This window comes from Helianthus annuus, chromosome 12 (assembly GCF_002127325.2).
Source record: "Helianthus annuus cultivar XRQ/B chromosome 12, HanXRQr2.0-SUNRISE, whole genome shotgun sequence".
Lineage (NCBI taxonomy): Eukaryota > Viridiplantae > Streptophyta > Magnoliopsida > Asterales > Asteraceae > Helianthus > Helianthus annuus.
The window spans coordinates 58,927,722-58,944,019 of record NC_035444.2 but is presented as its reverse complement, the minus strand read 5'-3'; the positions used below and the strand labels follow the sequence as shown (position 1 = coordinate 58,944,019).

The 16,298-nt window shown below is 34.8% G+C and overlaps 1 protein-coding gene across 1 annotated transcript; it reads left to right on the top strand.

The window, feature by feature from the left end:
- The first annotated feature begins 9,725 nt into the window (after nucleotides 1–9,725).
- Nucleotides 9,726–10,918, top strand: LOC118485049 (nuclear receptor corepressor 1-like). Its single transcript, XM_035981275.1, has 3 exons — nucleotides 9,726–9,999; nucleotides 10,181–10,426; nucleotides 10,515–10,918. The coding sequence occupies exons 2-3, from the start codon at nucleotides 10,222–10,224 to the stop codon at nucleotides 10,916–10,918; spliced, it is 609 nt and encodes a 202-aa protein (XP_035837168.1). The 5' UTR covers nucleotides 9,726–9,999; nucleotides 10,181–10,221.
- Nucleotides 10,919–16,298: the final 5,380 nt, after the last annotated feature.

The window sequence follows — 16,298 nt, the reverse complement described above, 5'->3', positions numbered from 1 at the left end:
ATTAAAACAAACTTAAGTGTTTTGAAATCTAAATGGGAAAATAGTTTGTTGAGAGGGGGAGTTCTGATTGTTTATGCCAGGTGGATGGCGAATTGAAGCGATTCGATATCAAGTTGTCAAATTTGTATAGTTTGTTTCAAATTTTCCCAGAAAATCAAAATTGAAACATATTTTGATTTTAGGGGGAGTAAAAATTTTAAAAAAATTAGAAAATTTGAAAATGTCAAAAACATTGAAAAATTAAAAATGAGTTTTAGTGCGAATAGGGGAAATGATAGGACATCAGCTAGACTGGCATAGTACGCTAAAGATTTGTATGGTATAAATGCAATTAAGCAGTCTCGCTAAAGATGTGTCGGTAGGTTTTCTCAGAATTAGTAGATCAATTTGGGATATAAACATAAAATTAACTTGCGTCTACGTGGGGAACACCTCCAAGATATATAGGTAACCCCTGAAATCCTGTTTGAAGGGTGACGTATTCTGAGATACTAGGTCTTTATATTCAGTGATATCTGGGGTATTATCCCGGGACTTCTGCTGTATGGAAGTACTGACCTAGTCCCCGGATAATACTTTCTGCAAAAAGCTTTGAAATACAAGCTCCCCCTCAGCAATTTGATTAAACAATAAAATTGATAATCTTTGCTGTTGTAATCAAAAGATCCTCTAAAGGGGACCCACCAAAAGTCGAAGCCGTCATCTCTCTGCGTATACGGAAGTATCGACCTGAGCTCTCACGGCCCTCGCACATAACCCCTTAACAGATATCAGCTGTGGTATACTCACCTGTAAGACTGAATACTGGGGTCTGGATACAGGAGTATATACTGAGGTGGGACACATGTAGATGTTTAAGTTCTAAAACACTAATTCAGTATCCCGAACAGGTTGAAAGTTTTGTGAGAATTTAAGTGGATCAGAATATCGGCAATCTATGCGAACTGTTTAAAAGCTTAAAATGAAATAACAGCTTAACGGTGCTAGTGTTTAGTCAGCAGCTGATATGATCCTCTTGCACGAACTCACAAAAATATGTTTGTATATTTTTCTTTTCTGCATTTAATTTTTTCATTTATATTTTGAAAATCCAAAAAGATTTTCGACAACTGATGTTGGAAAGCTGAAATTCAAAATCTCAAAGGCTAAACATGATGATCAGAGGTTTGGTTAAATTGGTTTGAAATAATCAGATTTTGAAAAGCTTAATAGATTTTAAATGTGAAAAATTCTTGAATATTCTTAGATAATTAGTTGATTCATTAAGTTGAATCATAATTGTGTTTGTTTGTGACAGAGTGTTTGAGTTTTTGTGTAAATGTTTGAGCTGAACAGAGAAAAAGCCAGGATATAGTTTCAATGGTGATAACAAATACCAGACAGTGATCCCAGCTCGATGATAGGGGGAGTCTGATGAGAGTTAGATCCAGAGAAAGATCCAGGCACATGATTCCAGGAAGAAGTTTCTGAAGTAGATAAGATTCCAGGAAGAGTTCCTGAAGAAGACCAATCAAGATTGAAGAGATGACATGTTGAAGACTCTCACTGAAGATTCCGTCAACATTCAAGGGGGAGTCTGTTGGTGCAGTTGTCTGTCGACTACATCTTTGTTCGAGTCTTAGATACAGCAAGAGAAGCCCAGAGACTGATTAAGACTGAAAAAGTGCAGATATGAAGTTGCCAAAGACTTGATGAACGACTCCATCAACATCTGAGGGGGAGTCAATCTGTTGGTGCACTACATCTGTTGATTTCGTCTTGGCTCAAGTCTTAGTCTTAGAATGTTATATTAGGGCTCATTGTACGGGAAAACAGGAGATTGTAGGTGTTTAGTATAGAGGTTTCGCTTATAGTGACATAGGTAGAGGTTCCGCTTGTATGTCATTATATGGTTCCGCTTGAATGTCACTTGAAGGTTTCGCTTGTATGACATGTACATTGAAGCGAAACCTTCACCCTATAAATAGGTTCTCATAAGCGAAATCAAGGAGAAAGTGTTGTGGTCTTGTATGGTACGGCGAAGCCCTGCCAAATCATCTCCAGAGCTTGTAATTTGTTATAAAGTGCAATAAACAGAGACAAATTAGTGAAATCAAGCTGAACAAAGACAGAATCAATGAATTCCGCCTCTGATTCTGTCTGAGCACTCTTCTGATCGACTCGTCAGGTCGTTTAACGATCCTACAGAGAGACAATTTCGCCGGCAAATGTTGTAAATTCGCCGGAGATCAGACAAGCAATACCAATTTCACCGGAATTCTTCGCTGGTCTTCTATCTTCGCCGGTGCACGGAGATGTCCTGCACGAGCGAACAAGCTAATTCCGCTGATACAAATAGCACACACGTTAGTTTGGCTTATTTCGTCGTATACTGTGATAAGAACGCTGTGGTTCTATATCACAGTTCTCGAAGTCGCCTTCGATAATTTCGCTATAAGGGTCACTTGGCACTATTTCGCCGGCAATCGTTAATTTCGCTCGAGTTTTGGTCGGCGAAATTAACGATTATGCGATGTCCTTCAAAAATTCTTCGCGATATTCGCTATATTCAAAAATGTCGTAGCTATATTCAAAATCAATTTCGCTGTCTTTAAAAATTGTTCGCTGTATTCAAGTTAATTTCGCTGGACAGAGGGTTTAACACGAACTAAAACCCTCTAATCACTCAAAAACAGCTCAAAAACCATGTTTTGATGCATCAAAATGTCCAAAATGACTCTCTAATCATATATTAACAACAACCTATCGATTAAACACACCAAATCAATCCATTTTAAGTCCAAAAATTTGAAAACCTTGAAACTTTGAAAAACCTTCAAAACTTTGAAAAATCTCAACAAGAACACAACAACCAAGAGCACTAAGGCTCTGATACCAAATTGTAGATCCCAATATCAATCCGGATCACAGTGGTTGGTTGTTTTAGTCCAAACACCTATTGATTAAGTGTTTGAACTATGAAAAAGTTAAGAACAATCAAGAATGAAGATGAAGCTAGTGGATTGATGAATACAACAAGTGTTGTATTGAATCCAAACAAGTATATAGATCAATAAAGCACCTTGGAATACAGATTTGAGCACAATATCAAGAGATTTAATGTAAACAACACTTCATTCATCAAAGAGCCAAAAGCTTAGCTAGTGTTATAATGCTTGGGCTATATATAGTGCCTGACTTGCCAGCATAATTATAATTATGCTGGAATCTTAACTACACCAAGTCAGGAATTCTAGTATCATGAAATTAGAAAATAAGCCCCTATACTATTAAATTAGCTACAAACAACTATAAAACTAATCCAGTACAAGTATGAACGATCTCAAAAGTTCCAACAGAAAGCGTTGATTTCGTTTGTAAAGCAGTGCTTGTGAAACTTGTTACCGAAACATGGAAACTGAAGAAAAGGTGGCATATTATTACTATGTATATCAAGAAGAGATTCCTTTGAAGATCAAAGAAGAACTAGTTTCGGAAGAACTAGTTTCAAAAGAACCGGTTTCAAAAGAAAAAGTTTTAGATGTTGGTTTAGAAAAATCTGAAAAGAATTCAGAAGTTGTTTCAGAAAAAGCTCCAGTTTTTTATCACTCATCAGATGAAGAGAGTGATTATGACAGTGAGGAAATTGAAAAACTCGAATATTATAAAAAAAATGTTTTCACCTGAATTGTATAATATATTTTATGCAGGTACACTGGAAAAGCTTAAAAATAAACAAGCTGCGAAAAAGAAGAATTGCAAAGCAGCTAATGTTGAAGAAAATGACAAATGCGAGAAGAAACAGGTTGACAGTGTTCATCAAGAAAAATCTAAACAAGATGAGACAACTGAGTTGTCACAGTACGATGAAATCAAACCTGAAGAAAATGTTCAAGTGGTAAAAGAACAGGTTAAAGATATTCCAGCTTTCAAGACTGAGAAGAAAGCTGAGGTTGAAAAGTTGCCTGAAACTGTGTGCTCAAAGTGTGATCAATCTGTATCAGATAATGTCAAACTCTTGAAGGATGTGGAGAGTTTGACATTAGAAAACAAAATTTTGAGAGAAAATGAAAAAGTATTTCAAAATAAAATAAAATCTTCAGAAAATGAAGATTTTTGGATAAAATTGGAAAATAAACATTTAAAAGAAAAAGAAACAAAATTTCAAGATCAAATAAAAGTTTTAGAAAATGAAAAATTTGTTCTTGAAGAAAATAAAATTGAAACTGAAAAAGCAATAAATTTTCATCTTAAGAAAATCACTCAACTTGAAAGTGAAGTTGAGTGTGCTAGAAATAAAATTGCTGAGTTAGACGAAAGGTTTTGTGATCTCGTCTGCATTACTAGATCATATATGTCCAAAACCGATCAATGAAATTCCAATAAGTGACAATGTCACAAATTTTGACAAAGTCAAAATTGAAGATTGTGATGATAAAACTGATGATGAAGATGAGAAAAAGAAAATATTTTTGAAATTAAAAGAAAATTTTCAAGAAAGTGTTTTGCAATCTACAGAAAAAGGTGAATGTTCATCACAGAAACCTTTGAAAAAGAATGCAGAACAAAAACAAAATGTGAAAAATTCAGAAAATCTTCAAAACAAAGTTAAAAGATCATCAGTTAAATCATCCAATCAAAAATCACAAAAATTGAAAAATCAAAACTCACAAAAAGTTGGTAATAAGTGGTGCAGGTTTGACCAATGCTCAAAGGACAAATCTAGCTTACAAGAGAAGAAATGACTACCACAAAGCTAAGCAATGTCACGATCTTAGTGTTTTGTTTAAAGGTGGTGAATGGTACAATAACAGAGTATTTTACAAATGTGGTTATTAAGGACACATTGCTGTTAACTGCCAAAGTCAGAGTTTTGAGACAAGAAGATGCTTTGAATGCCATATCAAAGGTCACATTGCCAGAGATTGCCCGATGAGATCTAAGGGAAGATCGAGGGCTGAATCTCATGGAAAGATGAAAAATTCAGTCAAAGTCGACGAAAAGCCCAAAGAACAGAAAGTGAAGCTTTCACAAGGGCAGAAAGACAGACTGAGGAAGAAAAGGAAGAAAGCGAGGGAATATCTCGAAAGGATTTTGTCCTCAGATACAACCAGAAAATCAGATAACAGTTCTGATAAATCGTTTTGCTCTCCAAAGATTGATCAATCAAGTGAAACAAATTCATCAGATACAAATCTGAGGACGAAAGGGATAATAAAGAAAGAAAAAGTGGTTAATCAAACGATTAACAAACCAAAGAAAGTGAAGTTTTCACTTCCTGGCGATGAATTTGTTTTTGCGGAAACAAAGGAGCCATGTTCAGGCGATGAATCTGGTTCGTCAAAGCCAGAAGAGCCATGTGTTGAGGTAAAAGGTGATAATTCCGTTAAGACAATGGATGATGTAAGTTTTCCATCATTGTCAAACGGAAATTTAAAACAAAAAATTGAAAAGAAACCGAGTGATGATCACTCGAAAACACCCAAGGTTCGTCAGGCTTGGGTGGATCTCTTTAAATAAAAAACCTGACTTGCCGGAACTCCCAGGTTGGTAATTGGGGAGTAGGAATCGGCATCTTTCTTGAGAAATGTTTTATCAAGGACATTAAGTTGTACTTGATTTAACTTTCATACAAATGGTTGAAAAAGAGAAACAAAGTGATGAGATCCCCTATCTTACAAGTGGTAACAACAAAACTTTTTTTTTCCGGAAAAACCATTTTGATTAAAACAAACTTAAGTGTTTTGAAATCATAATGGGAAAATAGTTTGTTGTCAGGGGGGGTTCTGATAGTTTACGCCAAGTGGATGGCGAATTGAAGCGATTCGAATCAGTTGTCATTTTATTTGTACAGGTTGTTTTTCAAATTTTCCCAGAAAATCAAAATTGAAAGATATTTTGATTTTAGGGGGAGTAAAATTTTTAAAAATTCGAAAATTTGAAAAATTCAAAAACATTGTAAAATTCAAAACGAGTTTTGTTGTGAAGCAGAGGAAATGATAGTACATCAGTGGACTATCACAACATGCTAAAGAAATGAAAAGTTAAAATGATTTTAAACAAGTCTTACTAATGATGTGTCAGTAGGCTTCACACAGTTAGTAAATTGTATTCGAGATATAAACCTGAATATCAAAACTTGCTTATCTCGTGGGGAACATCTCTCGGATATATGGGTAACCCCCGAAATCTTGTTTGAGAGATTGCCTGATTCTGAGATACTAGGTCTTTAAGTTGTTTGATATCTGGGGCATTATACTAGGACTTCTGATTTTGCGGGAGCAATAGCCTAGTCCTCGTATAATACTTTAATGCGCTTTCAAAGCTCTCCCTCTGCTAAAAATTGAGAAAATATCGAAAGATAGAAATCAATAGTAGTTGAAGAAAAGATTCCCTAAAGGGAATACACCTAAAGTCGAGCCTTCATCTCTTTGATCGAATGATAGTTCGTACCTGAGCTCTCAAGGTCTCGCACTAACCTGAATACAGATATCAGATTGGTATACTCACCTGTAAGACTGAATCTAGGGAATTTTGATACAGGAGTATATTCTGAGGTGGAACACATGAGTAAGTTAGTTCTTAAAACACTAAATCATATCTCAAATCAATTGAAACTTGTGTAGAAGTTTAAGTGGACAACAATACTGACAATCAAAAGTGAATTTGTTTAAAATTTAATGATTAATCAAGATCAACGGTGTTGGTGATATGTCTCAAAAACTGATATGATCCTCTTACACAAACTCACAAAAATATTGTTTGTATATATTTCTTTGTTTTAGTTCATTAAAATCAAAAATCCAAAAATATTGTGTTTTTAGCATAAATACTTGAAAATCCAAAAAGATTTTTCGACAACTGATGTTGGAAAGCTGATTTTCAAAATTCCAAGTGCTAAACATGATGGAAAAATGGTTTGGGAGAGTTTGTTTGAGATATGAAATAATTTTGAAAAGATTAAATGGTTTATTAAGTTGAAACCAAGCTGGAAGTGTTGTAATTGCAAGTGGTAATAAAAGATTCTAAAATTGTTAAATCTTAAATAAATATGAATCTTATGTTCTGGGTAAAGGATATGCAGGTTATAGCCAGGTTCCTGAATCTGAGTATTACAGAGAGCCAGGCTACAATTATTGAACCTGTGAAGGATGATAGATTGAGCTGAATATGAGCCAGGATTCAATCTCAAGGCGATAGCTAATTCCAGATTGCGATCCCAGCTTGATGAAAGGGGGAGTCTGACGAGGTTAGAGCCAGATATATATCCTGAAGAAAAGAAGATAGAGATTGAAAGATTCTTACAATGGAGAACATTTTTGAAAAGTATATGAAGACCGATCAAGACTGAAGAGTTGACATGCTAAAGACTCGTACCGAAGACTTCGTCAACATCCGAGGGGGAGTCTGTTGGTGCATACGTCTGTCGACTTCGTCTTCGTTCGAGTCTTGTACTTAGAAATGATAGATCATGGCACAATGTATGAGAAAATAAGTGTTTAGGTTAAACAGGCTATTTCGCACGAAATAGATTAGGCTATTTCGTACGAAATGACCAGGTGTCTATTTCGCACGAAATAGCAAGTGTCACTTTCGTGCGAAACCAGCTAGCCTATAAATACCTGAAGTGTCTCTGACCTGTAAAAAGCTTTCAGATCAATAAACTAGACAATTAATGTGTATATCAAGCTGATACAAAGTCAATACGTCTGTTTCCGCCTTTCGTATTGATCGAGAACTCTTCTGAACGACTCGTTTGGTCGTGAAAACGATCCTACATAACCAAATCTCCAAAAGTTGGGGAGATCATGCAGATCTCCTATTCTCGGATACAATCCCATTACAACTGTAATTCCCTAAAAAAGGAAACTTGAAAACCACCGAACACCATCAATAGAGGAGACCAAACCCAAGGTATGCCATTTACTCTCTCAATACTTTCTCTCTATACGACTTACTCCTCACACCGAATACCTATTCTCATGTCGGATAGTGGTCACATGGATAACTTCATTCCTGTGACGAGTTCTAACGGTGTTCTGTCTTGTAGGCAACAATTCTGATTGTTAATTCTGATTGTTAATGTAGAAGTGATTTACAAAAGATACACCCCCCTCAAACACTTGTTTTTTCACCTATATAATTTTTAAACTCATGAACCTATTTAAAATCATTTTTTTATTTAAACTAACTAATCATACCTAACTAGCAATAAGACCCCGCACATGTTGTGGCGCAGGTCCATTGCAAATACCGAATGGATTAGTCAAAGCGTTATGTGTATTCGATTGAACTCAATGTAACCTATATAAGCATTGCAATTGGATTAAAACGTAAAGTAAATCGAAATTTGTACCATTAAATCATAATGTATTATATGTGACCCGACTCATTCATAGAAAACGTAAAGGTATAAAGGAAAATTTGACATGTGTAATCAAAAAGGATTAATTGGAGGTTTTAAAAAAGAAAAAAAATGAAACCAAAATTTGACTCCACTCGATTGAGTACAACATTTATGAAACAAACATAAAATAAGCACAAAAATGTATTATATTTTACGTTAAAACGTAAACCAAACCAAATCAAATTTATATTAACACATACATAAAAAATATATACATAAAAATTAGTATTTTTCACTCACTCAAGGTAATAATGTAAATATAAAGCTAGAAGTGTATGGAGCAATGGTATATGTATTCTCTCTTAATGTATTAAAATTATTATTATTATTATTAGAATTTAAAAGTAACACAGAGAAACCTTACTTATTATTTACTTTTGTAGCTTTGTTTGTTATTTACTTTTGTAGTCAAATTACGTAGTCAAGTTGTTGAGATGAAGCTGAAGCAAACAAATATGAAACTTGAAGAGCCAATGGAAAAAAAAGTAGAAGGGCCGAGGGCATAAGATGTAAATTTCACCAATATTTACCTTTATAAGTTATATAAGACTGGGAGGGTATGGGGGCTGTCCCATGCCCGTCCCCATCTCGCCGCCCCGTCCTTCCCCACCCCTTGCTTCGACGCCGGGCCAGGGCCGTCATGTCCGTCCTCCACAAGCCGGGTTCGACGCCCCTCTCTCCCACACAAACACCTATACATACATACATACATACACACACACACACATATATATATATATTTGTTTATAATTTACACATCTAGTCGTAAAAAAAATCGTGGTGAACGCCCACCCGTGGGGTGTAGTTCTCGCGGTTCTTACAACTCGAGGTGGTTTTCATTCTAGCGGCTCCCTATATATATATATATATATATATATATATAGGGAGAAGATCATGCGAGAACCACCTTTTATTGCGAGAACCGCGAGAACCAATGTGAACACATGGCAAATTTGTAATTAAGTGACATTTAATCAAAAAAACACGCTCTCCTCTTATTTCAGCCCCTGCTCTCCTCTTATTTCATCACCTGTTCACCATCGTCATTCAAATCTAGGGTTTCGCTGGAGATTTTGCTTAATCGGCGACGGAGAACTACGACGGTGAGTTTCATGGCGGCGATCTTACAGGGGATTCGATTGGGATACTGATTACGGCGTTAGGATACTGATTTCGGCTACACATGGCTTCGCCTGATTCATCTCGTGTTGGAGTTGAACCTACGGCATCTGAAGGTTTTAGTTTTCGAATCCAATTCAGATGTTTATGCTATGATTTCAATTTTTGATTTGCCCTTGATTCGAATCTCGTTTTGAAAGATTATTTGGTTGTTCTGGAATCGAAACAAGTTGCAATGACAGGACGATGGCTGCTGTAAGTAATTCAATTTTACATATAGCATACTCTAGCATAAAGACACAATTGCAGGGATGGTAGTCAGGTCTCAACAGGCAGTATTTGTACAGTTTTGGTTGGTAGTGCTGTATATTTAGGTAGAGATGGTAAGTTATATGATTCGATATTGGCCACAAACAAAGTTATAGCAAGTAGATCATCCGATGAGCTTAGTAAGTTATTACCAAAAACAAATTCGTGTACTGATATAGTGAGATCTATGTCTACCGATGATTCACTGATTAAGTACAGTTTCGGTTGGTAGTGCTGTATATTTAGGTAGAGATGGTAAGTTATATGATTCTATATTGGCCACAAACAAAGTTATAGCAAGTAGATCATCCGATGAGCTTAGTAAGTTATTACCAAAAACAAATTCGTGTACTAATTTAGTGAGATCTACGTCTACCGATGATTCACTGATTAAGAAAAGAATCTCTATGAGGAAGCGTTTCTTAAAGTTCAAAGAACGGGCCATCACTCTTAAGTTTAAAGAATTTCAGTATTCCTGGAAGGAATCTCTCCGCTTGCTCCCCGTAAGATCCGGTGCAAAGTCGCAGAAGAAGTTTGAATCGATCTCTCGCTTGGGATATATCGATTCTCAAAAGCACCGCATATCTAACCATTCTCGTTCATCTACTCCTGGTAAGAAATGATTGATATACGGATATACCAATTTCAGGTTATTATAATATTAAGTTTTGCAAGTTCTAAAATTTTACTTTATATGTAGGTGGATGTTTGCGTCTGGTTCCAACGAAAGAGGTAGTTGAGTATGTGAACAAGATGCTTTTAGATTCACGTGTCAAGACCTACAGGAACATACAGAAGATGCCGACGTTTATATTAGACAAGAGGGAACGAATGGGCTCTAGGTTTATTTCGGATAATGGATTAGTGGAGGACCCTATTGAGGTTGAAAAGCAAAGGGCCGTTGTTAATCTATGGACCGAAGAAGATAGACAAATGTTCTTAGATAATTATGCTTTGTTTGGCAAAAACTTCAAAAAGATTGCATCTTTTTTTCAACACAAAACAGTTGCTGAATGTGTTGAGTTCTATTACAAGAATCACAAGTCTGAGAGTTTCCAAAAAACAAAGAAGAATTCAAAATTTTGCGAAAGGGAAGTCGTGTGATGTTAATACTAACAGTACGTATTTGGTGACTCATGGGAAAAGACCAAATCGGGAAACGGGGGCCACTTCTCTCGACATGCGACATGCTCGGTGCTGCTTCAGCAATGGTTGCTAATGTGAATGAACGGTCGAATGATTTTACTATCTATTGTAACGAGCAGGAAACCGTTGCAGCCGATGTGTTGGCTGGGATTTGCGGGTTGATATCATCAGAAGCTTTGGGTTATTGCATTACCAGTTCAGTTGACCACCCGAAATTGGGTCGTTCTTCGCTAAACGATGTTGATGAGGAGACTCGTTCGGATGACAGTTGTGGGGAAGATACGAATGTTGGAGTTGAACCTACGGCATCATCCTAATTTGTTATCAATTATATATTACATGTAATTATTTGTGATTTTATTATTACCCACTTAACATAATGCAATTTTATTACTACCCATTTAACTTACAATATTAATATTAATGCCTAACTTACAATATGCACATGTGCATACATATCGACCAGTTGTATCTAACAGTTGAATCATCTTGTTTATTGATATACCATTGTTTATTATTATACATGTTACTAATATTAATATAAAACCGTTTGTTATGCCTTATATATAACTATACCCATTTGTAATACATTACATACTACACTGTACGTTATATAACTTTATGCACATGTGCATACCCATCATTTAATTTATTAACCAACATAATATAACATATTTTAACAATCGTGCACATCTATAACACATTATATATTACTGACACACATTTAATCATTACTAACATTTATTACCAACCATCTTGTTAGTTTAACCATTTTAATGCACATGTGCATAAACGACAATAACCAATACGAACTCCAAACATCGATTACTATATCAGCTAAAATACCAACTAATTACGATATCAACTACTATACCAGCTGTTGTCAACCAAATGTATTAGTGTCATAATAGACCACTTCCAACCACATTTAACCAAAACTATAAACGACATGATAACAAAGTACCATCTGACGTGTTAAAACAAACAAAACAAAACAAAAAGTACTAGTTTCATTAACATAAATCACCAACAAAACAGAAATACTATATGTTCCTAAAGTTAATAACCTGTTGTGTTAACTCATACCCTCAAACTTATCCTCATTCTTCCATTTATCAAGCATATTCCAACATTTTTCTTGTTTCATCGCCTCTTTGTCTATCGTTTTCCGCATTTTTTCATCTCTCAAACCACGTGTTTTCTCTTTTGCAAGTTCCATAACAGTTTCCTTGTACATGTTTGCCTCTGATAATAACAGTTTTGTTGATATCTTCATCCTCAAGTTTTTCAGCTGCATGTCTTGAATATCTTTCCGCGTACTAAGACCGCTTTCAAACTTGACATCGCTCCATTTGTACATCTCCATGTGTCGCATAGCGAACACACCGCAATCGTTGAAATTATCACTCGTTTCCCATTCCAATTTTTTATGTTTAACCTATTTCCAAACACATTAATACATGTATGAAAGTTTGTACACACTAATGCTCATGTGCATTTTGAATATTGATTAAAAATTCTAAATAACACATACCATCAACAACATTGTCATCTTTATCACCAACTTTAGATGTTGATGACCTTCTGTTCTTTACCATGTGCACCTCACCAACACCTTTGTTTGGTGTTTCCACCTGTTTCCGTTTATTATTCCTCACCTTCATGTCCTTTTTTACAACTTTTTTCACATCTGCATTCATAAACTCAATATGTTTATACAAATTATATTAATACAAAACAACATTAATGTAATGATGCACATGTGCATGAAATAACTTTTAATTAATGAACATCCAAAATATTAATTATAAATAATCAAATATTCTAACGTTTTTGTTTACCATGCATATACTTTTCCGTTGTGATTGCGTCTTACAATGATGACCCTTCGTCTCTCGACTTTAATACCAATATAACTTTTTTCATTTTCTTTTCCAACTTTCTTTCCATTGCAATTCTGCAATGAACATGTGCATATACGTTAAATACCTTAATAATCTAGTATGACAAATTATGCGCATGCGCATAGTCACATGTTTTGTCAGATTATGCACATGTGCATATATGTATATATCACACCACACTATCTTGTTACCACATTCTAACATAAAATAATCAAATATTCTAACCTTTTTGTTTACCATGCATATACTTTTCCGTTGTGAATGTGTCTTACAATGATGACCCTTCGTCCCTCGACTTTAATACAAATATAACTTTTTTCATTTTCTTTTCCAACTTTCTTTCCATTGCAATTCTGCAATGAACATGTGCATATACGTTAAATACCTTAATAGTCTAGTATGACAAATTATGCGCATGCGCATAGTAACATGTTTTGTCAGTTTATGCACATGTGCATATATGTATATATCACACCACAATATCTTGTTACCACATTCTAACATGAAATAATCAAATATTCTAACCTTTTTGTTTACCATGCATATACTTTTCCGTTATGCATATACTTTTCCGTTGTGACTGCGTCTTACAATGATGACCCTTCGTCCCTCGACTTTAATACAAATATAACTTTTTTTCATTTTCTTTTCCAACTTTCTTTCCATTGCAATTCTGCAATGAACATGTGCATATACGTTAAATACCTTAATAATCTAGTATGACAAATTATGCGCATGCGCATAGTAACATGTTTTATCAGTTTATGCACATGTGCATATATGTATATATCACACCACAATATCTTGTTACCACATTCTAACATAAAATACATTTGTGCATAACTATTCACATGTTACTACAAAATATGCACACGTGCATATTAAATTAATATCACAATCTTTGCACATGTTCATAACTATATATCACACAAACTTACCTTAATAACATATTCTGTTAAACATCTGATGTAAACATATGCACATGTGCATGACAATATTTCTCATAATACACACCAAAGTTTGAATTAACAAATTATATGTAATATAAAGAAGTACGAACGAATTGTTTAAACTTGCAAATTGTCACGCGAACTATGCACATGTGCATATTGAACTATTATGAATATATGCACATGTGCATAACTATATATCACACAAACTTACCTTAATAACATATTCTATTAAACCTAGTTAACTCTATGATGTAAACATATGCACATGTGCATATATTACCAACTGCATCGTCGACTAATAACCAACCTTTTTTTTGGCTTTTCACTTAACACTTTTGTATTCACATTCCTTATCATCTGGCAGTTTTGTTGCCCCTTTGTCATTCGATCTCAACAAACGTTTTATTTTTTCTTTGCTTTTTCCATTTTTTTTGCCTACAATAATAATTGAAACATAATATAATCAAACATGCAATTTCAATTAGTATGTGCATTAAACAAACTTTTTCATCACTGTAACGATATGAACTTGTGCATCAATATACACATCTGCATCACATATTCTTATAGTGATGCTTAAAATCAATCCATATGTAATGTTCAATGTTATGTGCTCAAATTCAATATGCACATATGCATCAATTTAAACAACAACATCAACAAAATCTAATTACACAGAATCATATACACGTATATTAAACAAAGTTGCTTATGTTTGCTATGCACATGTGAATCACATGAAACAATAACACCATCATATCCTAATTACACAAAATCACAATAACACCATCATATCCTAATTACACAAAACCATGTATCTTACACAAAACTTCTCAAGTTCACTATGCACATGTGCATTACCTAAAACAACAACACCAGCATTTTCTAATTACCCAAAATCATATACACGTATCCTAATCAAACCTGCTCAAATTCACTATGCACATGAATGATATTATTAACTTTATTTGGTTCACATATACATACTAGGTCGGCTATGGCACTTTATAAGATCTGTGTGATAACATAACAAGCACAGTTAACAGATCAACGAGTTGAATCACATTCATATAAATCATTGATGGAAATCAAAATTACTGATAAAAACAGATACCTAAAGAACAGTATATATATCTACTGGTAATAATCAGATCCTTACCGAGTGTTAGATGGCGTGATTGGCGACTAATTGAGATTTGGCAGGGATAGTCGATCAGCGATTAATAAACGGACACGATTTCTGATTTCTAGGGCATGTCGAGCAATGGTAATCGGTGATTTTGTAATCAATTACTGAATGTAATAACAATCAGTAACCGATGATGAATGATTTTGTTCAATTTGTGCCCTGAATCGACACGATTTCTGATTTCTAGGGCATGTCGAGCAATGGTAATCGATGATCTTGTAATCAATTACTGAATGTAATAACAATCAGTAACTGATGATGAATGATTTTGTTCAATTTGTGCCCTGAATCGTGCCCTAATTTGTACAATGATACGGTGATGTTGACAATGGAACTCGATGGGCAGATATTGTAGACACCGGGAAATCGAATTGCAGAGATTGTAGACACCGTGTTATAACATTCAATATTTAATTACAATAATACCCCCTGTTCACACTGGTTCTCGCGGTTCTCGCAATAAGGGTGGTTCTCGCATGAACCTTACCCTATATATATATATATATATATATATATATATATATATATATATATATAAAGGGGTTCATCCCCCACCCCCTAGGTCCATCCCTTTAGTCCCCACTTACGTGGCGGTCCATCCCCTTGAGGATGAGGCTCTCCATACCCTCCAGTCTAACAACAACAACAACAATAATTGATTCTGACCCATCTAAACTCATTATTTTCATTTAACCTAACTAATTATAGGCATTGCATGCCCTAATAAAAACTTAAAACTTTAAACCCAACTACTCCAGTCTAACAACAACAACAACAATAATTGATTCTGACCCATCTAAACTCATTATTTTCATTTAACCTAACTAATTATAGGCATTGCATGACCTAATAAAAACTTAAAACTTTAAACCCAATTAAAGTTTTGATGGGTGCAAATGTGAAAGGCCATTGCAAAACGCATACCATAGGACCTCTGTGAGAGCCATGCTACAAAGTTGAGAATGGATATTTTTAAATTACCGGTGACAAAAAAGATGGATATTTTCACCTTCACAAACGGAACGAAACAGAATTGATTCAGTTTTACCATTTACAGCGCACAATTCGATCCTTCCCACAGGCCACAGGTATTGTGCCTATCGATTTACTTTTTTCAATATTCGAGTCGATTAATCAATACAACCGTGATGATAAATGTTCAAATCGATCATTCTTACAACCAAACGATCACCGTTAATTCCTAGAATTGTGTACGGATTTAGTTAACCTAACGCGTGTTGTATTCATCCAATCAAGTGTATTTAGTTTGACTGAATTATCTATTTATGAGT

Excerpts from the sequence above, each read along its gene's own strand:
- LOC118485049 (XM_035981275.1), top strand. The coding sequence starts at position 10,222 with ATGAGGAAGCGTTTCTTAAAGTTCAAAGAACGGGCCATCACTCTTAAG. Across the intron at positions 10,427-10,514 it reads TTCTCGTTCATCTACTCCTG|GTGGATGTTTGCGTCTGGTT; the intron begins GTAAGAAATGAT and ends CTTTATATGTAG.